General features: G+C 46.3%; 1 protein-coding gene across 2 annotated transcripts in view; it reads left to right on the top strand.

Moving 5' to 3' along the window:
- Window positions 1–27841, top strand: part of IFT140 (intraflagellar transport 140) — a 2226364-nt gene that overhangs the window by 1481604 nt on the left and 716919 nt on the right. For both annotated transcript variants that reach the window (XM_069646971.1, XM_069646972.1), the window contains one exon: window positions 13918–14120. In XM_069646971.1, coding sequence (XP_069503072.1) covers window positions 13918–14120 — 203 coding nt within the window. The remainder of the gene's footprint in view (window positions 1–13917; window positions 14121–27841) is intronic.

Below are 27841 nucleotides of genomic sequence, written 5' to 3'. Positions count from 1 at the left end.
TCAATTTTCTGTATGTGACTTTACACTTTTTACTTACTATGGTCGACGTGGTCTCCCGTATCCGGGATTTTAATTCTGTTCCCATAGCTGCTCTTTGTTTTTGCTTTCGGGACTGAAGAGCTATGTTCTCTCCCTGCATTACCACTTTAAATGTCTCCTAGATGCCCTCTTGCGTCACTTCCTGGTTCTCGTTGTCTGCAAAGTACTCGTCTATTCAGTCTCCCAACCGCTCCACCAGGAATGTCATTTCACCAAAATGCCAGGGGTAGCGGAAGTGACATCACACGACCCTTGACCCCCCCCTGATGACATCACAGGAAGGGATGTAATTTGACCCCACCCCAAAGTGATGTCGCAGGAAGCGATGGAACACAACCTTTCACCCGTTGAAAAAACAGGAATTGGCATCACATAGCATTGTACACTATGAAAAATATGGTTACGATATCACTGTGATGTACATTTCATATAAGAATGGATCACCATATGTATTGTTAAGATCAGTGTGTATGGGCCCATATTACCAAATTACTGTGAATGGAGGCAGACGTCCATGACCAAATGATAATGATGTGTTATTATATAGCACTTAAGCTTAAGTGCTTTATATAGAACAAATATACACCCAATATCACCCAACCTGTGTTGGTACTCATTTATCGACCTCAGAATGATGAAAGGCTGAGTTGAGGCGTTTAAGAACAGACTAAATCAGTGACTCACCCCCTGAAGTGTGCCTGAAATAAACCTTTAATGAGTCTAGCAATTATTCTATAGAATTCCAGAAAGCCACATTATTTAGTATTCCTATTCTTTCTTATTTAGGGTCAGTGCTGAAAGTGTTAGACTTGTGGCACTCCTGTTCTTATTTTTCTTATATTTTAAAGGGCATGAACAAGAAAGCCAGCCACTCCAGAAGTAAAAAGCCACATGGTGGAGCTTGCATTAAAAAAAAATATATATATATATAACTAAACGTAATTTTGTAAAACATTTTTAGAGGTCGCAAGGGACGTCACAGAGGTCGCAGTTGCGACCTCTGCCGGCCCCTAAATGACGTCCCTGTGCTCCTCCGTTGTTTCACCTGACAGTACCTCCTGGGGAAATGTCCAGGCCCACATCGATATCACTCCCAAATTTACATCCTCTACCTCACCCAGAAGGGCTACTGACATCCAGACGTAGTCGATTCTGGACAGGGTCTGATATACGTGTGAGAAACATGTGAACCCACTTTCCACCCCTCTTAACTCGCCAGACATCTTTGAGGGATAAATTATCAAAGTTCTCCTTTAAGAGTTTGGTGGGGAAACTTACCCCATGGCTACTCCCTGAACTTCTATCTTTATTGGGGTCCCATGCCAGATTGAAGTCATCAGAGAGGATAATCTTTCCTATTGCAAACCTTTCTAATTTCAAGAGTGCTTCTCGTAAGAAACCTTCTTGTCCTATATTTAGCACATAGATCGTTCCCAGGGTCACTCTCCATTGCCCCAATTGTCCTTGCAAAAATAGAAACCTCTCCTGTTTGTCTTCTAGCGTGCATAACACCTTTGCCTGAAGTGAGCTCCTGGGGCCTATCCATACCTCTACTGTTCTCCCCTGCAAATTTGCTTGGAAGAGCTGTGTAAATTGGTGAAAGCAGGGAATAGACTTATAAGTTTTCTTTATGAGAGTCTTCCTGGAGCATTATTATATCCGCTAGGCAGTGTCTTATTTGCCCCGCAACTTTTTTGCGTTTTACAGGAATTTAACCCCCTTACGTTATGTGATGCAATTGAAAGTGTCATTGTTCCTTTTATGGGTCTTTTTCCCCCTCCTTGCTTTTACTGGAGCTGTAGTGTGTTTCGAGCTTATTCTACAGTCATGGGTCGCCCACTCCCTTCCCTCCCTTCTCCCTCCGCCCCAAACTTCCCTCAACTCCCTCCCTCCCTAACCCCTTTGCCATAAACTTCCCCAATCCACCCTCCCCCGGTCAGGGAAGGTGTTCCCAAGAACTAGCCCAGATGCTATCCTGGGGCATCGATCCTAGTTCAACCCCGGGAACCTCCCCTGTGGAGGCGAACTACACCCCCTATTGGATTCCATGATACCTCCCCGACTTCATTCCCTCTGTCTCGGCCCATTCCACCTACCCACTGTTGCCAATCAGTGTCCCTGTAATCCAGTCTTCCACACTACTCCAACTGTTAGTATAAGCTTAAGTGACTATAATACAACATCCCTTGTACATTGTCCATTCTCTTCTGCGGGACTTGCATCCCCTATTTTGCCAAGAGGGGCTTTCAGTTTTATTCCTCTGTTGCCTCACCTTCCCCACCCTCAGGACCGTTCTCAGGGTTTGATGCCTCCTTTAGGAGATGAAAATCTAGAGGCTTGCAGTGGGTGCCCTCCTTCTTACTCCACGTTCATTACCGACAGGCCCTCCTTGTAAGTCGTAACTCGCTGTTGCCTGCTGTCCCTCGAGAAAAGGAGAATGTCCACTTGTAAGGAATGTGTTTGGCAATTACCACTTTGGTCACCGGGTTCCTAGCTTTCCTCTTTTGCAGCGTGGATAGTGCCTGAAAGAGTTGGATTTGGGCCCCGTTGATTGTTACTCCTGCTTGAGCTCTTGCTGCGCGCAGTATATCTTCTTTCATTGTGTATGATGAGAGTCACCAGGACATCTCCCGGCCTCGTCCCTGGACCCTGTCCCTTGGGGCCCACCCTGTGCACCCGGTCTATCCTCACTTCTTCAGGATGTAGCTCTGTCAAGAGGCTTCTAAAGCATTGCTGTATTGTGTCCCTCAGATCCACATATAGGATTGCTTCGCTCAGGCCTTTCACCCGGATGTTCGACCTGCAGGAACGATTTTCCAGATCCTCTGATTGCAATTCAAGATTATGGGTGGCCCTGGCTACTTGCTCCAGGAGATCACTGTTATGTCTGACCTCCTCTGCTATTTCTGACAGACCCCGTTCAGTTATGTCCACCCTGGTGCTTAGATCGTTTATTTCCTTCTTCACTTCTTTTAGTGAGCTTCCCAGAACGTCCTTTATTTTAGCAAATTGGTCTTGGAAGGAATTCACCATTCTGTCCTCCATGCCTTTAAGACATTCCTGTAGGTCTTCTTTATTCAGGGCCAATTGTGTGGCTCCCCCTCCTTGTCCACACTCTTTGGCTGTTTTCCACAGCCTGCCATCGGACCTTCTTTCGGATGCTGTCGCCAACACCGCTCTTAAGGTCCCCCTTGGGGGTCGGAGGACCCTTTGTGTTTAGCATGGGCATTTTGCCCACCTGGCTCCTGGCATCTGTGGGGCTCTCTCCTCTCTTTCTCCTCCTTGTTGTGCCATTGTTGTCGTGCATATATCAGGCTTTTACCTCCACGTCCCCTTTGGAGTTATGTCCCTCAGTGAGGTTGGTACTTTATCAGTGTGTCGGGGAGTTATGGGGGGGAGAGAGTCTTCCAGACCGCTCTGTGCTGCACACACAGCCTTTCCACAAACCTCAGTGCCTGTTTGGCCCAAGGTCCTCCGACCGGATAGCCGGTCTTATTCCATTTTATGCCTCTTCGCAGTCGAGTGTAGCCCTCGCAAAGACTGGCATCTATGATCCTCATGGCTTGACAAGTCTTGATGGGCGCAGTGTTCTCTACACAATGCCTGTATGTATTCCCCTGGGTGGCTACCACCAGTAGATTGCTGCTTGATCTTGCGGTTGGGGGGCGCTCTCCAACTTCACCTCTCGACACCCTCCGTTCCAGGCAGTCTTGGGTATGCTCCTTTTTGCCAGGTAGTGTTCTGGGCTGAGGTATGGGTTTCAGAAAGTAGCCGCGGAGGGAGGAGGGTCAAAAGTGGAGCGCCCCTACGTCTCCCCTGGTTTGTGTCTGCCACCATTCACTAGGCCCCCAGGGCCTGGTTCCTAGCTCCTTTATGCTGCCCGTCGGTGTGCCCCCTGCGTTTGCAGTTGCTGTTCATGGATTTGTCAGCTGCGGGTCACATAGCTACTTATGTGGGAGCGCTGGTGCCACCACAGGGAGGGTGCCCTCCAGCACCCTGCCACTCTACCTCCTGCTTCTGTGTAATCACACACTCCCGTTGCTTTCTGGGTGTGGGGACCTCCACAGTGGTCAGGTGTTATAGACTCTACCTGCGGGCCGTGGGGGGAGAGTTCACCATTCCCTCGCTCCTCCGCACTCACCGCTTCTCAGGATAGGGCTGGGTCACCTCTCTTTGGATTTTCCAGGTGCCCCGGTGAGGCAGCGTATTCCAACTCTATCCTGCCTTGGGCTGCCCCCGGCTCCGGTGCAGTCTTCTCAGGTCTCTGCGCCCACCACTACCGCTCCTCTTGCCACTGCGCCGGCCGCAGTGTTTTCTCTGGTTCTCATCAAGCGCGTCCCACTTTTGCATCCAGCGATCGCGTTGCAGCCTGAAAGGGAGGTTCTTCCCTGTTGAGTCCTCAGAGTTGCTTGTATGTGGAGTCTCGACTTTCCTTTGTCTTGCTGAGCAAGTATCGGTTTCTAGCGTTTCATTTGCTCAGGAATACAAAGTCGATAGTTGGACCGCTTTGCCTGTAGGCCTGCTTCTGTGGGCCCAGACGGAGGATGGAGTAACACGACCTCACACGCCGGCAGCCATCTTTTAATCTCATTAACAACATCTTTAATGCCATAACCTTACGGATGAGAGACAACTAGCTCTGCCTGAATGATATAAAGACAGAATTACTTCTGTTGGCGGCCCCTAACGATATCAAGAAACTTTGTAATTCCTATAACTTCAAGTCTATAAATGCTCATACCATCCCTATGCTGAGGAAAGCTAAATCCCTGGGTATCTATCGCAATACTGAGATGACTATCGATGCCCAGGTCTCGGCCACTGTTAGCTCCAGTGACTATTGCCTTTGTCTGCTTCGTCAGATAAGAACATTTATTTCTGACTCCAAGTCTGCTACAATAGCTAGGGCTATCATTGGGACTATAGCTTATTATGGCAATGCATTGCTTGCTGAAGCACCTTCGTACGAGATTGCAAGGCTCCAAGTGATACAAAATGCAGCCGCTCAGATTGTGGCCAATATCCCTAGATGATCTGCTATCGCTCCAATGTTGAAAAGCCTACACTGGCTGCCAGTTGCTCAGAGAATAAAGTTCAAAATCATGACTATTAATCATAAATGTGTTTATGGTGATATGATATGGCATTTATAGCGAGCCTATGCACAAGTGTTTCAAGGCGCGACGAGGCAAGTGAGGGGGAACAGAGGGAAGACAGAGACAACAATCTTACTAGGCCAGGTGACATTGAGATCGCGCAAGGGCATGGGAGAGGGAAGGGGAAAAGTGCGGGTAGGGGGCAGTGCATAGGATAAACAGTAAATAAATTAAGATAATCAATAAAAAGTGTGGCCAGCTGGTCGCAAGTGCAAGAGTAAGTGCAGACATCAAGTGTCAAGTGCTGGTTGGGGACTGTAGGCAGAAACAGTCCCTGAGTGGAAGGGTTGCCAGGGGGGACAGCAGGTGTGCAACTGGTGGGGAGGGGACCTGGGCCCGAGATCAGAGGGTAGCCAGGTAACATGTGCAGTTTCAGTTTCAGCCAGGAGATCAGCAGGGGAGAGGAGGAGAGAAAGCAGAAGCAAAGAGGAAGGTCTTGAGGTGCTTCTGGAACCGGAGAAGTGTTTCCTTAAGTGTCAGAGAGGCAGAGAGGCTGTTCCAGAGGGAGGCCCCAACAGAAGAAAGAGATCTACCACCAACTTGTTGCTTGCAGAAGCGTCTAACCCTGAGGGAGCTGAAGGCGGATGAGTGACGAGCTCGAGAAGTAAGATATTTAGGAAGAGAGAGCTGAAGGTATTGAGGCCCCAGAAGGCCTTGTGGACAATGCAGAAGGTTTTGGACTCAATCCTCAACACCACTGGGTGCCAGTGCAGATATTTCAGTCCTGGAGAGATAGGATCCCTGGGCTTAAGGGCAAGGACATGTCTCACAGTCCTGTTTTGGATGAGTTGCCGAGAGTGGAGAGTAGAGGCATGCAGATTTGGAAAGAGGCTGTTGCAGTAGTCCAGCCTAGAGAGAACCAGTGCTCTGGAGACAGTGAGCTTTTGGGGGGAAGGAGAGGAAAGGAAGAATACCTCTGAGGAGGTGCAGCTGGTAGTGTGACTTCGTAGAGACCTCAGAGATGTGAGGAGGGAAGGAGAGTGGGGAGTCGAAGATGACCCAGAAGTTTTTAGCCTCATAGGTGGGAGCAGGAAGAGGGTCAAGAAATGCCGGCCAGAGAGTGACAGGAATGGATGGAGCAGGTGTGCCGATGAGGAGAATCTAAGTCTTACTGGCAGTAAGGCAGAGATCATTGGCGGCACAACACTCCTGGATAGCAGAAAGACAGTCCGAAATGAGAAAACGAGAGGAGGTTGCAGAAGGGAACCAGAAAATGAGCGGAGTGTCATCCACATAGCACTGAAAGTTAGGGGAGAGGGTGGCAATGCGGTGGGCAAGAAGCGCCAGGTATTCGTTGAACAGCCAGGAAGAGAGGTTAGACCCCTGCGGAACACCACAGGTAGCGATTGAGATAGAGGAGAGGAAGGACCCAAGTTGTACCTGGGAGGGTCGATCGGAGAGGAAAGAGGTCAGCCAAGCCAGGGTCTGATCGGTGATACCTAGGTTATCGTGGAGACAGTTGAGCAGGATGGCATGGTTGACTGTGTCAAAGGCAGAAGAGAGATGAAGTAAGATGAGGACATAGGGGGTGTTGGAATCAAGGTTGGAGAGCAGGTCTTCACGGATGTTCAGGAGAACAGTTTCCGTGCTTCCGGCAGCTCTGAAGCCAGACTGATAGTCATGGAGACAACCAACAGATTCAGTGTGAAGATTAAGCTGGGAGATGGCCAGCTTTTCCAGGAGATTGCCCAGGAAAGGAGTGATGAAGATTGGCGATAGTAAGCTGGGGAGGAAGGGTCGGCAGAGGGTTTCTTAAGGAGAGAGTGCAAAAGGGAGTGCTTCAGGCAGAAGGGAAGACTTCAGTGGCGAAGGAGTGGTTGCAGACGTTAGCCAGAGCAGGAGCCAGGGTGTCAATGTGGTCCTTGATGGTTTTGGAGGAATAGGGGTGAACCTGTTTTGACAAGACTTTCATAGATCAGACTTGTCTAGAAACCTCGTCTGGGGAGAACAGGGGAAAGGCAGAGAAGGAAGGAGGAGAGGTGGCCGAAGAAGGGCCAGAGGAAGAGCAGGGAGTAGAGGGCGGAGGTGGAGAGGAAGAGAGGGAGGACAGGATGGCTTGAGTTTTAGAAATGAAATGAGAAGCTAGGGCCGTGCAGAGAGCCTGGGAGGGGACAGGAGAGGTAGAGTCTACAGCAGGATTGGCCAGCTCATTGCAGATTTTAAAGAGTTCGGCCGAGTTGTTAGATGCCGCAGAGACGCAGGCTTGTATGTGGGCTCTCTTCTTGGTGCGCACAGAGAGCCGGTATTGCCTTTGGAGCAGGCGGCATGCCAGTTTTTCAGAGGGTGTACCGGAAGCATGCAATTTCCTCTCAGTCACCCTGCACTTGCGTTTAAGGGTGACAAGGTCGGAGTCATACCAAGGGTTGCACTTGGCTCTGGGCTTCAAGAGGATCCTCATGACAGGGGCAAGAACATTGAGAGTATCAGATATAGCAGAGTGGAGCATGGAAAGGGCTGTCAGGGTGAGAGTCACCCAAGGGCAGAGGGGGGGCATGAGAAAGTGGCAGTGAAAGCCTCAACTGACACACGCTCCATGGGTCGAATAACCGAGAAGGTAGGTGGCAGTGCTGGACCTGGCTTGACCTTATGGGTAGAGAGGGTGAGCTGGGAGAAAAGGAGAAAGTGATCACTCCAGGAGAGAGGAGTGGTGAGAGGGATCGAAAGGGGAAGGTCTGAAGAGATCAGAAAATCCAGAGTGTGCCCTGTAGAATGAGTTGGTCCATACGGGAGACTAGAGAGTGAGAGAAATGTCATGACCCTTACCCCTGGCCCTCACTGGCAAGTCAGCCTTCCAGTTAGGGCCAGGTAAAAGGCTTTAAAACTTCCTCCAAGACTCTCTTGGAGTCAGTCAGCGCCAGGCTCATAACTATCATGAAGACCAACATTAGAATAGGAATATTTACTTGGAACTATTTAACTTGGGGGTGGGGTTCAGCCAACATGGAAGCACACACATAGCCCAGTTACAAGGAACTGAGCTATACGGTCTAGTCTTTTGGGTGTGGCAGGCCTGGGACTACTTTACCTGGACTGCTGTCACGACCCTCGCCCAAAACCCCCTCTGGCAAACCCATTGGCCAGGTGGAGTCAGGACTCGGGGCTCTAAAGCCTGGCATCCTCTTCTAAAGCCCTCATGGGGCCAGTCCTGGCGCCTATGTCGCCAAGCTCATACACCATGAAAAACAATGTGCTTGGGAACTACTTTATTGTATTGTCAGCCAACATGGAGGCATCCACATAGCTTGGGTCCTAAGAACCACGCTATGCGGTCTAGTGTTTTGGGTGTGGTAGCCTAGGAACTACTTTACCTGGACTATTTTGTTGGGGCTATTTAAACCACACCCGAGCAAGACAACACGCTTCGCGTTACTTTGCAGCTTGCAACGTAGCGCTCACCATGTCCAGCAATTCCCTCGAACCACGGAGAAGCAGAACCTGCAAGGAGACAAAAGGAACATCATTAGCAGCAGCATCTTACCTGCAGTCTTCATCTTTAAACATTCGCAGCTACTGAGAACAGCTTCCTCGAATCTACACGCCTCCCGGACAGAACAACCTGAAAGAGGAAGATAGAAGCAACATTAAAGAAAGCAGTAGAGACATTTACAAATTACGAACTGCTCAAAAGGCTTACCTGGCTGGTCGCCTCTCTGCTGGCACCACTCCGGACATTCCACTCGCGCTGAAGAACATCGTGACCTACAAGGAAGGAAAACATAGGTTAACAAAGGCAAGACTTCGCAGCGCTGCGCATAGCGCTTACTTACCACATCATAGCGCTCTTAATGCGCCACCATTTACCAGCGGGACTCAACCAAGCCAGTTCGCCGCGCTGAAGCTCCGCATACCTAAGGGAGAAAAAAGAGACATTTTAAACAATGAAAGGCATGCAGGATAGCAACAAAACTAAAGAACAGCAATAAGACCTACCTGAACAATATCAAACAGGCCGGCGTCAGTGAAGTAACTGGACCGCACTCGCCCATGAAAGACAACGCGCCCCTGCAAAGAAGGCAGGACGGAGAGCACGCCTAATTCTACCAGAAGGCAGAACCTTCCCCGCAGACCACATCGGGGCAAAGCTGAGAAGCATACCAGCGAGTAACCTGGCTGGGTGGCGTCCCTGTGGATACCAGGTGAGCGTAACAACTACTTTGGGTGTGGCAGGCCTGGGACTATTTTACCTGGACTACTTTACCTGAGACTATTTAAACTGCACCCAAACAGCAGAACACGCTTCGCATTATTCTGCTGTGGGCAGCGTATTGCTCACCATGTCTAGTTCTTTGATGCCAGCTTACCTGAAACCAAGGACCTGCAGAGAGAGAAAGAACACTACGAAACTTACCTGGAACAGTATCCTGTCTTCAGTCCATCGCCAACTTCAGTTTCACTCACCTGACGGTACGAACTTCATCATCCGGCACCTCATGCATCCTGGAATACCATAACCTGGAAAGAGGAGAAAGAAAGACAGCATTAGTAAGGGTTTACTCACGTTTCCTCCCGAATGAAGAAAGCCACACAATTCTTACCTGGGTAGTCATCTCCTGGTCAGTATCATCGCTGGAACATTAAGGCGCTCGTCGAGGAACATCGCAACCTGCAAGGAGAGAAAAGACACAGGTTAGCAATATAAAAGGCGAAACAGCGCAGCGCATCGTGCATTACTCACTGGACAGCATCGCGCACACCGCGCTTTCGCGTACCGGCCCATGCTCATCTTCAAACTGCATGACAACACCAAAATACTTTTCCATATCTAAAAGGAAAGAAGCAAGACATTATTATTCGAACTAAGAGGAACATAAGAACTGCATGTAAAGACTGTAAAGCAGCAAACCTACGGAGTCGCAGTAGGGCGGGATTCCCACAGGGGGGCTTGCACCAGTGAAATAACTTGGTCGCTGCTCGCCCCCCACATCTAGGCGCCCCTGCCACGAGGAGCAGGACGGAGAATCCACCTTTTACAATATTAAGGTAAGGAGAAGGCCCAAGGGGGGAGGAAGGAGTTGAGGCCAAGGGAGGTGGGAAAACATAAAGACAATCTGGTATTGAATCCAGCTCTCCTATATTGCAGACCCATCTTTAACCAGAGGCCTTACCAAGGGACCGGGAGAGGGTTCGCGAGTGCAAATCATCCAACCAGGGCTGGGTGGCGTCCCCGTGGATACCAGGTGAGCGTAACAAGAGAGTCGCAGAGGTCACAAAAGAGTCCAGAGGAAGGGCAGGGAGCATTCAGTCGGATGTTAAAAGTCTCCAAGAAGGAGGTGTTGAGTGGTCGAGACCAGGAGTGAAGAGGAGAGGTCCTCCCACTCCGAGAGGAAGGAGGAGATCTGACCAGGTAGCCAATAGATGGTAGCCACAGGAAGGGAATTGCCAGGAGAGAGAGCCTGCAAACAAGGCATTCGAAAGATGAGTAGGCCTGCGTAAGAATGACAGAGGCAGGAATCCCCTCAGGAAAGATCAGGGCTCCACCCCCTCAGGAACGGTTGGATCTGTGCGCGGAGAGGATCTTGTAGCCATCAGGGAGGAAAGTGTCAAAGCTTGTGATAGAGCTGGCCATGAACCATGTCTCGGTGAGACAGAGAACATCAAGGTCAAGTTCCTCCAGGAGGCGTCAGATGTCAGAGGAGTGTTTCACAGCTGAGCGAGAGCTTAGAGTGGCAATATGGAGAAGGTTGCCATCTTTAGAAGACTTCCGGGGAGGGGTACAAATCCGAGGTACGCCCTGCCGAGGTGTAGAAGAAGCCTGAGGGGGCGGGGAAAAGAGAAAGCAGGAGAGGGCAAGGTAGCCAAGGAGGAGACAGCAGAGGGAGGCGAGGAAGCCGTGGAGGCGAGAGAAGAAAGGAAATTGATGAGGCGCAGGAAGCATCTATCAAAGAGGAGAACGTTGTCTTAAGGGACTTGGACCAAGATGGTGCCATTCAAGTAGACATTATTGATAGCCTTCGAGGAGTGGAAGGAGGCCAGGAGGGCCTCCCACAGGGTTCCACCATTAATGGGAGAAGAAGAGAAAGGAGAGAGCACAGAGACCAGATGTAGAGTCCATAGGTCTGGCGAGGGAGCGACAAAGAGGATGTTGGTGAAGGTTTGCCTGGAGGAAGCACTGTTATGGGTATCAGCGATAGGCAGGCCTTCGTTGGAGACCAGGATGCTCTTTTTAAACTTCTTCCTACCAGATTTAGTGAGGAGAGCAAGATAGTCGAGAGAGGGAGACGAGACAATAGTAGACAATTGGACAAGACACCAGGAGCTTAGAAAATGGTAGAAATGTTCGCTAGATGAATGCTTTACTAGGAGGCAAAACCACAGAACAGCACTACTTCACAATGCAATTTAAATAACGGAGAAAAACACACCTAAGTCTGAGAGTCCTGTATAGAGTGGAAAAGACCTAGGTTTCACAATGCAATTTTAAAGACTTTCACAAGAGTCTGAGAGTCCGCTATGTGGCCAGGTGTTCAGGGTAGGGAGGAGGCTCTATTCCTCGCCTGGGCTACTCCTACTTTACTTAGTCGCTGCTGGTTGACGGCTGGCCCATCATACCATAAGCCTCGATTGCTATTCTATAACCACCTTGCTATCTCCGCTCAAGCACACAACAACTCTGAACTACAATGCTACTACAAGTGTAGCCGCGCTGGTGGCAGACCTCTCCAAACAGCCTCAGACTGGTGGAACATGTTACCACATTGTTAACGCCTAGATTCTAATTGTGTTTCCTTTAAATAAAAATAAAAAACACCTGAAAACATCCCCCTTCAGAGTACATTTTACATTATTGTCATGTTACCCCACGGGTTTGACTTCCTTATGACTGGTGTGAGAATCTAAAGGCTGTCTCACCTGCTAATCCCCGGGGATCTCCCTCTCAAGTAGCCAGTGCACGACCATCCCCTTCAGATCCAGACCCTGGGGTGGACCATTGCGGCAGGATCCCCTGGGTGAGGGGTCTTCAGGGAGTGCGGGTGAGGCAGCCGGTGGTGAGACGCAGTATTCCTCCCTTTCCCATACCCATGATCCCACCTAATTCATAGGATTCTCTGGGTGAATGGCAGAGTTGGGGTGGCGAGGCCAAGCCGGTGGTACAATCCTTGACTCGTAGACTGGAAGACAGTAAAGACAAGAAATTAACGCACACAGCCAGTGAGTTAGCAAGCGACGTGAGAGACCGGTTGGTGCTAAAGAAAGTTTGAAGTGGCAACATTATATCGCACAATTGAATGCTGCACTCGTGTAGATGAGACGCAAAGAAAGGCAGACCTGCAAATTAACCTTGAAGTAACGATAGCTGTAAAGTCAGCGATACTGAGTAACGGAGTGGTCAGGCGAAAGGAAGTAGCCCTCTTGAAAGTCTCTGTGAAAGGTGTAAACTTTGTAGCGATAGAGTTAATGAACTGTAAAAGCGAGGTGATTGAAATTGACCCTGAGAAAAGGGATAGGTAAAAAGATATAACGTTGATCTTTGGTGCGTAATACAGTCAACTAACCGACCAGGAACCACTGGGGCTAATAACATAGGAGTGTGAATTGAAAGCTGTAAAGTCGAAGTGGTCCGGCGGAGGTCTGTAGAAAAAAAAGCCACGCACAATTGAAAGTCTTCGACATCAGGAAACGGTCCGATCCTGACTGAGGGAGACCGAAAGTGTAATAAGTTGAGGGAAGGGAACCCATGCAAGTGTCTTTTTTTGGCTGTGAGAGGTCTGAGCCCGACTGAGGGAGACCGACGTGAACTTTTGCTCTAAAAGGTCTGAACCTGACTGAGGGAGACGGATATAAACTTTTTGGTGAACTGTGTTTTGGACATTGGAAAGTAAGACTTTAACGTGGAAGGCCAGGCGGGGCTCGATCCACATCTTGAACTGTCTTTGTGTTAAAAGCCTGAGCCCAAGTGTGTCATCTTGCCTACGGAGACTGTCTTACTCCGTGCTAGGGAGGAGAGCTGACTCTGCCACATTTATTCATTATATTTGAACACTGACTTTCCTTTGCATACATATTCTCCTTTTCACACTTTTTCTACAAGACATAGGGCAGGCATTAGGTTTTTGTTGGTATAGGCCATTTTGATTTGACAGACTCAACTAGGACTGTTTTATTATTTGATGGTCGAGACTACTCCCATCTTAGCTATAGGGCAAAGTAGGAGTTTCTCCAACTCCATTGAAACTTCAATAAAGGTTTTACAAATTGTACCTTTTGTGTTAGTGTCATACTTGTGATACCATGCATCCCTTACACTGGCCTACTAATAAATCCCATCACAATCCCTGTGCTTTACCTCACACACAATACTCTTGATTCCAGATGATATTGCACTGTCTTGGTCCTTAGTCTTGTGAATTAGTTTGCTAGTACTGTCTAGACAGCTTTTGCACAGTTGAAGGTCTGTGTATTCACTACCCTTTCTGTGGATAAAGCTATTTTACGTTTATTCCTGAACCTTCCTTGTCCAGTTTCATGTTACAACCCTATGTTTAAGATCCAGTGTTCTTCTGTAAAGATGTTTGCCTAATAGCACATTTAGTTCTTCATATAGTAAATGTCTAGAAAATATCCTTTACTTTAGACTATAAATGTTGGATGTGTTTGTCCTCTGAGAGGTTTCTTGTTAGAGTGTCTCTTCTCATCCTTCGAATCTAGAAATAGATCTGGAATTGAAACGTAATGAGGGTCAAGTTGGCTCCTTGATTCAACTTCTTCTGCTGTTTTGTTTTAGTCTGGAGAGAAGGATAAAGATGTGCAAGCGGAGGCTGGGACTGCCTCTTGGATCCCCCAGATGGTGGCAAAGCGGCCCATGCGGGACTTTGTGGGACTGGAGGATTGTGATAAGAACACACGTGAAGCTATGCTAAACTTCAGCTTCTATCTCACCATCGGGGACATGGATGAGGCCTTCAAATCTATCAAACTCATAAAGAGGTAGGAGTCCATTTACCACTACCAAAATCCCACTCTGATATTCTTTTAACCCACACCATGTCTCCTTGGAGGCATTCTCATGTTTTTGTAATCTCCCTTCATCCTAAGGCATCTCCTTACTTAATGGACTCTTCATCTGTGTGGATCATTTTTCCCATTACTCTATACTTGTGCCTTTTCTTAATGTAAGCCCTTCGTCATCCTGAGCTATTTTATTGTTTCTGTAGCCCTGTGTGTAGTCTCTTCCTCCTGTTTCCTACTCTCTTTAGATGTGTTCTCCCTTCTTTTCACTGTGCCCTTTTCGTCACAACTCCTCTCCTTCGCCTGCACCCTGACCTGACCCACTATATACAAAGCCCTGTTTGCCAGTGTTTGCATTCTGGGGTCTGCAGAGCTCAGTCAACACATCCACAGCTGAATATCCACTGGGCTTAGTCTGCCTTGTTGTAAGCCTTTTTTTATTATCATGTGCATATGTGGCTATTGAGGCTAAAGTAGAAATAAAGAGATGTAGCGTATGCACCCTACAAATAGGCACAAACAATATTTCAATTATATTTAGTGATCATTGTAGAGCATGTGTAAAGCTTGCAAGCACCTTTAGGACATAGTCGTTATATTTAGAAGAAGAATTCAGACGGCACACAAAGAATCTTTTTTTCACTGAGCCTGTTCAGGGTCTCCAAGATAGCCAGCACATATTATTCTCCTGTCCTATGCCGATTGGTTATCAAAATGCTTCTGGTGATTTTGCCAAAAGGTTTGTGTTACTTTTGTGTTAAAATAGAATAACTGATTTCTCTTGGTAATAGTAGATGGCAAAACTGGAGTGGTTGGCAGTGCACTTCTATGCAAACCTACCTGTTCTGTTAAAGTCTGTACCAAATAGCCGTAAGACCATATTACTCAAACGTAGATTAGGCATCACAATCCAGGGATCTACACTGTGGAACATGAGTCTCAGTGGTATTTGCACTGCAGCAACCCATTGAACATTCAGGAAGTAATTGAAAACACCTCATTCCTGCTACCACCTCGTCAAGAAGAAATCAGTTTGCACTGACTCAGGTTACAATGTTGCACTATACATGTATATATTTAATCAGTCATCTTTGTTCTTTCCTTCTAGGTAAACAACGTATTAGCACATCTGTATATACAGGGAAAGGCCTACATGCTTGTCCTTCATTGGTTCTTGGCAAGTGCTTTCATCCCACTTACGGGACAGGCTTTCCTTTTCCCTCTAGTCCAGCTTTTGTCTTCCTCAAAGGAATACCGGGAATGTGAACGCAGTTCGGAGAGAGCAGTTGAATCTTTGGTTCCTTTTAAAGGCATATAGGCACTCTTTTCTGTCAGCCTAGACCTGTGAGTATCGACTACAATAACCTCAGTTCGAACTTGTTCTTACTTCCCCTGGCACCCTGGCTGCACTTACCGTGTTTTGCTACTGCAACCTGTAAGGAACTCATGGTGGCAACAGTAAAGACAGACACAAGTGATCACAGTTCAAGGGTGTTTATTAAACTGTATAATGGATGAGATAAATACCTAATCTAAACCAAAATCTAAGCTGGGAGCAAGCTACAACCATCAAATAATAATAAGGCAGTCCTAGTGGCGTCTTGCCAAATAAAAAGGGCCTATACTAAAAATAAAAGCGATTGCCAATCCTTACAACTAAGTTACAAAATGGTGGTGGATAATGTTCACAAGAAAAGAAAGAAGTGTTCTCAAAATGATAAGTCAGAATGCTATGGCTGGGGTGTCTCTTCCCCACGTTTTTAGCACGGGACAAGGCAAGACTTCTGAGCACAGCACACTCCTGGGCCTCGCCAGCACGAGGTTACAGTTAGTTTCCAAAATATCAGGGCTTTCTGTGGCAGTCTTTTTCACATAAAGTCTCTTGCCTCAGAGGACCTGATGTTCAAAAAAAACAAACAAAGAAAAAGTTCCTTGAGTAAATCTTCGCGGGCAACTACCGTTCACCTTAGGATCTCCCTCTGCCGTGCTCCGATCCTGCATGCGACGTGGGCCTCCCTCTGTCGGGTTCACTACAGCTTTCCACTCAGTTCACCAAGTGACATTCAAGAGTCTCGATGTCTTTTCCAATTATCATTCACTGTGGACTTCCCTCAGTCAGGTTCACTTCTTGTCAACACAATGTTCTGAGTATTATGCTGCACCCTGATTCGCAGACATCCTTCAGCCGGGTTCACATTTGCCAGTTATACAGTTCACTTTGTTTTATCACAGTGCAGGATTCACTCTCGTTAGTTTACCCGTTGGCATCTCTCTGTCGGGTTCACATAGTCATTTTAACACAATGTTCACTTTACTTTTCTGATGCCGCTCATGATTTATTCATCTCATCAGAAAGTGGGGTTCCCTTCCCCTAGCTTTCTTGGGCAACGGGTCAGAGACTTTCGATTGTACGAGGGATTTGACGTGACCCTTGTAGGATCACTCTGACACCTCACGCCGGCCTCCTCTATGGCCTTCTGGTACTTGTTGTAGTATGATAAAGGGGCCAGCCATAGTCCTTCGACTGAGCACTCCTACAGTGCCTGACCACTCTGTCGCTGGCCCTTCACTGGGCTTTCTTGTAAGTTTAGAAACACACAAGTCCTTTGTTCACAAGTTCTTGAAGTTGTTGCCTCTTGCAACCTTTGGCTCAGCATAGTCCGGCTTACTATCAGCTCTCCCCAGCTCACCGGCTGTGCTGATCTCGTTCACGTTTCTTCTCTCTGGAGTCAAGGACGGTACCACGGTAGCAAACGCGTCTCCCTGAGCTGGCTATCAGCGCAGGAGGATTCTGTGCACCGCTGACATCTGTTGCCCCACACGTCAGATGTATCTGCCGGTCTTATAATTCCTTTCACAGAGGTTTTGCAGGTCTTGGTTGGAAATGGCAAGGGCACGTCCCTCCTTGTTGTCCTTTCCTATCTTGCCACCTTTCTTCTCCGTTTGAATTGCCAGTTCGGAATAGCTGCTTCCTCGTGCGTTTGGCCTTGCTTGTAGTGTGCTCTCGTGCTCTGCCTTTTATCCCTGTGGGGAAGGTAAAGGGCCACCAGGTGTGTGTGGTTACTGTCAATTGCCTGACTCTGCCTGACCCTTGTGTTGGGACATGTCAGGTAAACGGCTCTGGTGTTAGTCTGTTGTCTTTGTCTGTGTAAGAAAGTGTTTGTGTGGGAAAACGGGGGTTAGAGCTTCTAAATATCCTACAGGGTAGGATGGGGAAAAGGTGTTAAAGGGAATGCGGTACCACGTCTCGCTCGTCGGTGTCCCACTTCACCTCCCTGAGGACCCCCGATCCAGGTGATCCTCCCCCACTGGTCTACCCCCACAAACTGGATCCAATAGTGATGGCCATGTCCTGGCCCCCTGGACGACAGATCCCCGGGGACTAGTAAGTGAGACACCTTCAGGTTTTTCACAACTCCCCCTCGCACCCCCCAAACCCTATCTGGCACTGTTCCTCTTCCCTCCCCCTTGCACTTGCATGATCGTAATGACACTAGGCATAGTAAGATTTTGTTTTTTCCTCCCTCTGTCTACCCTTCCTTGACTTGTCGCACCTAGAAACACTTCTGTACAGGCCCTTTATAAATGACCTATCTTATATCATATATCTATCAATTGTGGCTGCTGGTGGATTGTCACTGGCCTTCACAAAGTACAGTCAAAACGAATAACAAAGGTGACAGAAAGAGGACCCTGTGTATTATTGCAGTAGGCCAAGCATGTGTCCGCCAACTGTCCTTTGGAAAGTCTGGTACCTAGACAGTAGGGTAGATTTATCTCTTGCAAAGTGGTCTACACACAAACCCTGCTCACCAGCAGTTATCCAGTCGAAATGGGTATCCACCCACCTGTTATGGCTGAAGACGCAAACGTAATCCAAGCAGGGCCCCGATTACTCTGTACAGAAACTTGGCTGAACAGGAAAAAAGGAGGATGTGGCAGCTGACAACCTCCTCTGATTGCATGCTGGGTCCGGGAAGACATAATGATTTACTGCATTTTCTTTGAATTGTGAAAACCCAAACTGATGGTGTACTGTCGATCACAGATCTTTTGTGGATGCTCTGTTTTTACTGTCAAGTTCCGTACTTGAGTCCTACAAATTGAACATCACTGTTTCAGATGGTATCAGAGCAGGTGGCCTAGCCCTTTAAGAGAAGCATGGGAAGCAAATGTCATAAGTGCGAGAGTCGATGCTCCACCTACTACCAGCCCCTGGCTCCTCTTACGGTTTCTGTCTAGTCAATCCGTTTTTGGGGTTTTTTTTGGTAGTATCTACTATTTCTGTCTCCGATTATTAGGGTGACTCCTTTAATCCTTTGAATTATTTCATCATACCCCCTCAACAACATTTCTGGTACCCCAGTGAAGGAGGAGAATTGCCCCATTACTCAATTTTCACCAGACAAACAGACAACTTCTACTCCACAGTCTTCTGTACCGATTTTCTTAACAAACGTTTGGGTACCTAGACCTGTAATTTCTAAAATGTATCACAGATCTGTTAATACTTTGCTCACCCCTTCTTTTCCTAGGCCAAATGTTCCATCCCTCGTTTATTGATTCTTCTATATCCCCCATGGATTCTGTGGAGGAGGATTCTGCTCTGGGCCTTCCATGCCTGTCTTAGATATGGTTCACTTAATTACAAATGCAGTCATGACATCTGTCCTATCTAACCCCTTTCTGAAAGTGTTGCCTTTCAAACTTAGCATGAAAATGTTGCTGCCGCCCTCCCTACCACTGACCAAGCACCACCTCTTGGGCCTATAAATTCTCTATCAGAAATCTCTCACTGCTCAGGCTACCAATGGTTGAAGAAAAAAACAATTCAATGGAGCATCAGAATGATAATCCCCTGCACTTATACATATGGTTCCATTTGGTTGTGTCTATGGCCATCAGGCTCTTGCCTTCTGTGCTTCTGAGAAGCTTACTACTTCTGGTCTATTTTCAAGATTATCCATTATGGGGCATGTCATCCTCAATTGGTCAAGGCCTCACTCCAAGTCCATGATGTCTCAGTCTTTAGATGCCAAATACAAAACCCTTAAAGACAAACCTTTTGTGGCTTTGGTGAACTTTTCGGCTTAGTTCATGCTGATTTCAGCAGTCTTAAACATAGCAAAGGGCCAAAGTGGAGCAAAGTGGTGTTGGTGCTGTGAGTGCTGTGCCGTGACTTTATTGTTGTTGAATCCCTGACAGAAGTATTATCAAAGTCTGCCACCTTGAACACGGATTCACTGTGGGATATTGTGCTTGCCCGCCATTGCTGCAACATTGTTGTTTTATTTGCAGAATCGGTCCCGGCCTGGCCCAACCAGCTGACCGGTGTGGATCCACCCACCATCCGATCATATCAGCTCCATTTTGTTGTTGAACATTTATAGCAATAGCAATCCTAGTTGTCTCGCAGTTAAGAATATCCTGTCATACGCGGGTGAGGTGTATGAGAAGTTCCTGTACTAAAGTAAGATCTTCTCAGGTCTTGTTCTGGAGGTACTGGTAAATTGGGCCTCTGCTAGTGGCCTACTACAGAAATACCAAACTGGCTTTCGTAAGGCACTTGGTACTAAACTCAACAGGATTATTGTGGCTTGGCTGAAAGAAGAATCTCAAAACCCTGGCAATCTACCGTTTTTGAAGGCAGTGATAGACTACACGCAGGCCTTTGACTAAATCAACAGAAATCTTATATAGTGCAAGCTGAGGGACTGGCAGATCCCAGGTGTTTGCTTGCCTTACTGGTCGATATTCACAAACATACATTCTTACAGGTCAGATTGGATGTAGAGGGAGCCTTGACGGAGAGCTTTAGGGTGGAGAGGGGTCTAACACAGGGCTGCGTTTTGGTTCCCTGTCACTTCAATCTTTACCTGTCCGACCTGGTTTGCATCTCCTAGGATGTTGTCACTATTCGTTCCATACCTCACCTATGCTGACGACATTCTTCTCTTAGGCAGGACACAGGTTGGTCTGCAGAGAAAACTGAACGGGACACAAGAATATTAATAGTTGAATGAGTTGTGTATCAATGAAAAGAAGACCAACATTATCAGGTTCACCAGTAAATCTAGAAGGAGAATGGTTTATACTTGGAGAATGGGAAAGTAGGCATTGATACAAGCTGATTCAATCCCCTGCTTGGGCTTCATCCCAGACGAGGCTGAGAAAGGAAAACTACTCATGGCTCGTATGATATTAAAAGCAAACCAGGCTTCTGCCCAAATGAAAAAAATGAAGGCTTGCTGCTGTAGGTTCTTGCTTTCTCATTTTATGACATTCTATACTATGAAAGTGGTACCAACATTAATTTATGGTATTGAGATGACTGCTTGTTTGAGAGCCCTTGCCTTCGCAAAAGTTGAATCTAGGGCTTGGAAGCAAGCACTTTCCCTGCCTGACTGCCTCCATATCCCTGCCCTAAGATTCAAACTGGGCCTTTCCTCCTTTGAGTTATAGAGTTGACTGGAGAATCCTGTGTTTATGTAGAAGAATGTTGGTCCCCTTGGTGGGTTCTTTATATGAATCAACTATTTCTGTCTCTGTGGTAAAGTTTAATGAAAGAGCTGAGCTGTTCCTGTCCGAAATCGAGATGTCTTCATTTGATCTAATCCACCAACCCAACGAAGTAAAAAAAAAAATAATAATAATCTTGCTTAGACAAGACTGTATGAGGACAATGTGCAGGATGAGAGTGTACAAACTATATAAGATGCTCTTGTCCCTAGACAAGTTTTGGGGCTCGATTCCCAAATTCTTAAAAAAAATTCCTAATGGTTATTGGGCCTCCCAATTTCTTAGATATAGATTGAATTTACAACCAATGGACGAAATTCGCCAGATTAGATCTTCTGAGACTCGATTAAAGAATGGATGTGACTTATGTACGATCAAAGATGTGTTGCAAAGTAGAGAGCCTCGTTAATGGAGTGCTCTGCGCTGAAAGTGTGCAGATCAGTCTGGCTGCGTAGATTTGTACATAGTTGCACAGTGGATGAAACCGCTGTTATAATAGCCGTCGTAAAGATTTTACACCAAGCAGGCCTGCTCAGGTTGAGGTAGTAATTGGGGACTCCTAACTGGGCACTGACTCTGCTTTCTTCGTATCCTACTGTTAGCTTAATCCCTGTAAAAAGGAAGTCTATTTTGATCATGGTAAAGGTTCTCTCGCTAAGTGAGATTATATGACGGATCATAATATGCAATTGAATTTGCTGCTGATTTTGTATGATTGAGAAATGATTTGTTTTCCTTTTTTTAATGTGACTTTTTTTTTAAACTTGTTTTGCATAATTGTGTAAGGTTGAATATGAGTAACCAATAAAACAAATAAAAAAATAAAATAAAGAATTCCTTTGTGGTGGTGGACAAAGACTCCATGGCTTGAAAGTCTTAGGACAGGAAATTGTACCAGAATTCTACATAAGGCCTAAGGCACGGGAATTCTGCTTCTGTTGTAGCTGCTTACAATATCCAAAACTGGGAAGACTTGGACAAGTGTGTTGATTTCATTCTTATAGACTCTCTAGGGGTTTTTCTTCTGCATATCTAAGGGGAAAGAAGCAGTTTTGTGACGGCTTCAGGTGAACAAAGACCTCTCTAACATCAGGCAGCATGCATCCCCTTGGGGGCTGGGGGATAAGAGGGAGATTCCGCATTTTACAAAGCATGGACAAATATACTGCATGTCCGCTTGGTATTCAAGTTCATCGGGGAGGGCCTTTCTCTAAATATTCCTCCATCGCCATCATCCTATCCTACAGGTTTTCAGGCCAGGATTGGTGCGAGAGATTCAAATATTCTTTCCCTGTGCCATAAATCTGGTGCCCAACAATGAGCAGGACATTGGCTTCTATTGCTGTTACTTAACATTTCTAAAAAATACATAGGAATCAGACGTTGGAACCTTTTATATGACAACACTAGCTCAGATTCTAGGGACCCTCAAGGTGAGGGATTTGCTAATGTCTGTGGTTGTTTAAACGCATACTTCCATGTTGCAGTCAAGAAGGAGCATCCCGTTCCTCAGATGCACAAATACCTTCCTTTTGGCCTAAAAGCAGCTCCCAGAGATTTTGTGACAGCGCTATCAGTCATCTGCAACCAATTCAGGGTTACCCCTTCCTTGATGACTAGTTGATTAGGGCTCCCTCAGCAGAAGGAAACCTGCCCAGCCTCTTGGTGGTGTCACTTAGCAGACATTGGCCTTCATTGTTTGCCGTTCAGGAAAATTGCTGGTAAAAGTGGCTGTAATACTGTGACTGGCACTTTTCCCGGACCGGCAAACTACAGGTTTGCCGGTGGGTGTTCCCGGATTTAACTCCATCCAAGATCCAGAGGTAAATCAGGCCCCCACCAGCAGAAAACAGCCGATATTTCCGCCACCAGTATTACCAATGTCGGAAATACCAGCAATCCCCTCCATGGAGTCCATTGGGGCGCCATGAAATGGGATTTACCGCTCTTTCCACCACCTGTAATATCCTGGTAATTCCGGGATATCAGGCCACGGAAACGGTAGGTCAGTTGGCTGGTATCCTGCTGGAATTACCAGCGGGTATCCCGCTGGAATTACCGACAGGATACCGGCAAACTTGTAATGAGGGCCTTTGATCAACAAACAGGCCTAACGAGGGAATCAGGTTAACAAAGGCTTTTATTAATAAATGTGAACAGGATTGTCTTAAATAAGTAGGGTTTCTGGTATTCAGTGTTTGTTTTATCACCGTCAGTGAGGTTTTTCCAATGTTTTTCCAAAATTCAAACATCTGTTTATATCAGTGTTTATACATTTTTTGCGGAAAATAATGGCGTGCAACAGTGTTTTTACGATATATATATGAAAAACATGCCTCCATTAAAATACATACTTTTTGGAGTATAAACATCATGGGATGTACAATGTCCTCAATGGACAGTCTTTAAAAGGGGGTAGCCAACACGCTTCTGCTGAGAAAACTGGTAACAGGTGTCAGTGATACGCTGCCCCTGGAATGGATGTAGGCCACTTTTGTGTTTGGAATGTATGCCTTTTATCATTATCCAGAGCAGGTTCTATGATGTGTGAGGGTCTGTGTGACAAAGGACATGCAGAGGGTGGGGGGTCCCAATTTATATATGTATAGATTTTAGTGTGAAATCACAGAAAATTATGTTACGGGAAGTAACATTAAGCTTTGATACTTGATGTTATCGTGAAAAGCAACATTACTAGAAATTGTCATGAATAAACCAAAAAGCAGGAAAGTATGTGATGTGCAATATAAGTTATGTTGTGTTTTGTGAATTTTTGCCACACGCTGCTGCCCTCTGTGCTCAACTGGCACTCTCTTGAACGGTCACTGTTATGATTTATGGAGCAATAGAATGAATTGGACATTTTGTTTCTAGAGTACACTGTGGACAGAAACATTTTTAAAGACTTTTACTTTTTACAGGTACGTCACAGTGAGATGAAATGATTAGCCTAAGATCACACACTTCAGTTAAGTGGCGATGCATGGGTTTGAGCCTAGTCTGATATATCTTGCAGGCTGTAGTTGTTAGAAAGATGTGTGAATCTCTGTCATCCTAGAATAAGTTTTTCCCTGTGAAAACAGGCCCATTCTGATTCGCCATAATGTTTTGAGTTTATTTAACTCTATCCCTAGGTTGGCTTCTATGGTATCAAGCGACATAGATCAGATTGAATTTGTTGGAGAACACAGAGCTGACATAGTGGCTGTGCATCTGTCTTGTTGATTGATCAGTGATTTGTTATTAGAATTAGACGAGACGTCGGAATTCCATTCTCAGGGTTACAACATCTATACAAATTTGAAGTGCCACCACACTTTGATAGGCTCTTGAAACCAGGTTTTCTTGTTCAGAAAGGCTGCAGAACCATTTCATGGATCTTAAAATTCTAATTCAAAGTGTCAGTTCGGGCAGTTAAATAACTTCAGCTCCTACCTCTCAATTTGTTCCTTAAATGACCTTAATTGGTCTAACATTGAGTCTGTTTTCACCACCAAGAGAATTCTGATAATAAGGCCCTATGAGGGCCGATTAATGAGATTGTCTTTAGTATCATGGAACATGAGTGGCCACAGTCATTTACTTCAAGCAGGTTTAGCAACAATTTACGATCCTTTGAAATTATACTGTTGCATGAAACCTGGTTGACAGAGAAACCTGTTTAGATGGATTTGTGATGTTCCATAATGTGGCTGTGAAAGTCCCGAAATACCAGCCTTTTGTGGAATGTACTAACTGCAATTAAGTCCACTACAGGATGCAACTATGTAGAGCTGCTCTCTCAAGGTTAGGAACATCTGGTTGTCAAACGCACCTGGTATGACCGCTCCTCATCTCTATAGACTATTTGTTTAATCCTTAAGATATAGTGGAATCCAGCAAAAACAAATTTAGAAATACTTTTGGAGAAGTTAACTAACATTTCAATCTATTGTCATGGTAATAACTGTGGCCATATGTTAGTTGCAGGAGATTTCAATTCCCCTATTCTAGTTCTATTTACCTCCTATTATTCAGAGATATGCTCACATTGTCGGGCCTTGGCCCGTGGGAAATGTATTAATTATTTTATGTCCTTGTGGGGCTTAACCACGTTCGATGGCAATCTCCACAAGGACAGTCAACCTTGTCACACCTGGCATAGAGATGCGTCTGCATCTATTTTGAATTATATCTTCATCTCTAGACCCCTTTGTTTACCCTTTTTCTTTTTACAGATATCTCACTTTGAAATAAACAATTCTCCTGTTAGTGACAGTTTTACACTTAAAATTGGTTCATAATCCAGCTCCTATACAACATAAAGCGGTATGATATACCCTTAAAGGTTAACATGCAAAGAACTGGAATAAGTTGGTGATCCCAAGAATATCAATCAATTTAATTCAAGATTGATTACAATATTCTTGGATGATAAATTGGCACCTCCATAATTAGTTAGCTGTTCTGATTCTCTTGGGTCTATAATTAGCTCCTTTCTAAAAGAGTCTGCTAGTTTACCCTCCAGTCAATTTTTACACCCACATTGTTTTGATGAGATGATTTACTCTGAAAAGAGAGCGCTGCTGTTAGGGAGAATTCTCTGTTAAGGCTAATTTCCCAAACCTAGTGAGTCCCCCAGCAGCTTTGCTGGATTTTTGGGGTTTATTTTTTTTCTCCTGCTAAGAGTGAGACTCTTTTTCTCCCACTCTTAGACATGATTTGAGATATCCTTTGACTTTGAAATGTGTTTTATGTGCTATGGGGTCTTTTACTCCATAGGGTTTCATGTGGTTTTTGGTAAGTGTGTTACACAGCATCCTCAGTGCAGTAACACAGGGGTGTCATAGTGACCCCCAAACATAGACTCCATACCCTGGGACTGACTACTGTCTCCCAGGGCATGTAAAGTCACCATTGACTTTACTAGTCTTAAATTGGGAACAGAACCAGTACAAACCATCATATTGTGGAAGTACTGGTAGGGGTAATTAGATTGCCCCTGGGTCTGTTTTTCGAGGGGGTACTGTGCAGTCCCCCCTCGTCGAGTTTCTGGCTGGTGGCAGTGGTTAGCACGCGAAATATTCCCTAAGAATATTTACTATGGGATTTTCCCATTCATTTTAAACGCACAACTTTTTGGTGCAATGTTAAAGATACCGCCGGGTTATTTATTTAATATTTATTCCCCGGTTGGGTCTTTTCGCCAGGACTGGGTTTTAAAATGGCGTTTGTGTTCGCCTCTGTAACTCCAACCCAAGTCGAGCCCTTTGTTCCACTTTTTGGCGGGCTTCTACACAGAAGCCTCCAAAAGTGGTGCCACTCAGTCTGGGTATACAGGATGTGTGGGAGGGGGGCGTTTAGGCACCCTGGACTGAGTTGCCTCAGCAACTCAAGCACACTCTTGTGTGATTGGCCCAGTGGTGAGCCGCCCGGCTCACCACTTAGCATGTTTGAGTGACAGCTAGGACTGATGAATGGGGGTTTTCTGCATAAAAGCAGGGCTTTGGGGACTGGGACTTCAGACGTCGCCACAGGACCAAAGAATCCGAAGAGGGAGAAGCTGAGCCGACCTGAAACGACGACACCACCGGTGGAGCCCTGCTGAACCGACTCACCACTTCTTCCAACGACAGAGGCGATCTTCATCCCAAAGAGTCTTCTTCCTTTGACTGGTGGGGATAACCAGTTTGCCCGCCTTTCCGCCTTCCCAGATCATCTCGTGGCTGCCTTGCCTGTGCCAAGCACCCCGGCAACTGGGATACCACGTTTTACCACTACCGCAAATAAAAGGGTAGTACCTGTTAACCGGAGAACTCTGCGGCCGGTTTATTCCCTGGCAGTGCAACGACCTTCAGCTTTCCTCGACGTCGAGATCTGCTCTTCCTCTGGACGACGCCGCGACTTGCACCCACTGCCAGGAACAACTGCCCCCGCTGGAGGATTCTCTCCACTTTCAAGGTACTGTGTCCGCCTGGCCTCCCTCGCAACGGTCTGTGTGGGGTGTCTCGTAAATCCTCATCTTACCACTTGGGTTGGCCCTAGGCTGGCTAACTGAAATTTTCTGAGCTGAACTAATTCCTTTATAAATTCTCTGCAAGACTTTTCAAGCCTTTTAAACTGTGTGATCTTGAGGGCATTGGTGTTCTACTCTAAGAGGGAGCCGGGCCTCTGAACTTTTTGCTCACAAGTAGACTTTGACTTTCCTGCCTTGCTGAGTGCCTGTAAAGTATTGTGTTGTGTGCTTTTCTAATTTCTGCCTTCTCCCTCCCTTTTTTGATAACTTATTGAAGTGCCATATTTAGTTAAGCGCTCACCTCTGTCTGAAAATAAGTGGTGTTAGCTAAGACTTGCAATAAGGAATAAGGGATGTATATATATGAATAGTGACTGTTTTGAAGTTGCTTACAATAATAGTGATGGAGTGTTTCTAAGTGTGTCTTTAAATAAATAATTATATACTTTGATACCAAAGCTCTGGTCAGTGTTTGCTTGTGCTACTGTATCTTGGTACCTATCTTGTATACTCTATATACTGTCTAACTCTTCTTCAGAGATGTTTGGCTGCTCAAGCACAGCTACCAGTTAAATCTGGGTGGTACAGACTGCTACCAATTGGGTTTACTGCCAACACCTGTAGTCTTAAGCCTTTTGCAGTGGTCCCTAAGGGAACTGCACAGGTTTCTGCCTAACAGCTTCAACGCAGTTTGCGTCTTTTAAGGAAGGACTCCTCATCAACATTATTATGATTACAACAGCTCCTTAAGCAGAGTCATACACATTGGAGGAAGGCCTAGAAAGCAACATTGATGCAAAAAGATGCAGAAAATATGCTAGTAATCATTGAAAGAAAACATCTGGAAGTATTGGGACCTGGTGAACAATCGCAATAACTTAGAATGCAGCTCACAAACTAATTTGAATGCGCCATTGAATACGTTCTGGGGACAGAACAGCAAGGGGAGAAAGTATACAGGCATACTCGTGGGGGTGGAGGGCCCTTCTCATATTGTATGGCAAGCCCCCTTTCCAGCCACCTGTTCATCTCTCCGCCACCCCCAGGTATCCTCCCATCTACTCCCCTTGATCTTCCTCTGATGTGGCCAGGGAAGAGCCATCGCTTTTGGATCCTGACCCTGGGGTTGGATATGCGAGGGAGGATCACCTGGATGGAGGGAACTTGGAGAGTGGAGGAAAGGTGC

This window comes from Ambystoma mexicanum, chromosome 2q, assembly GCF_040938575.1.
Source record: "Ambystoma mexicanum isolate Mex_15411 chromosome 2q, UKY_AmexF1_1, whole genome shotgun sequence".
Taxonomy (NCBI): Eukaryota; Metazoa; Chordata; class Amphibia; order Caudata; family Ambystomatidae; genus Ambystoma; species Ambystoma mexicanum.
This window is presented reverse-complemented; position numbering and strand designations above follow the sequence as displayed.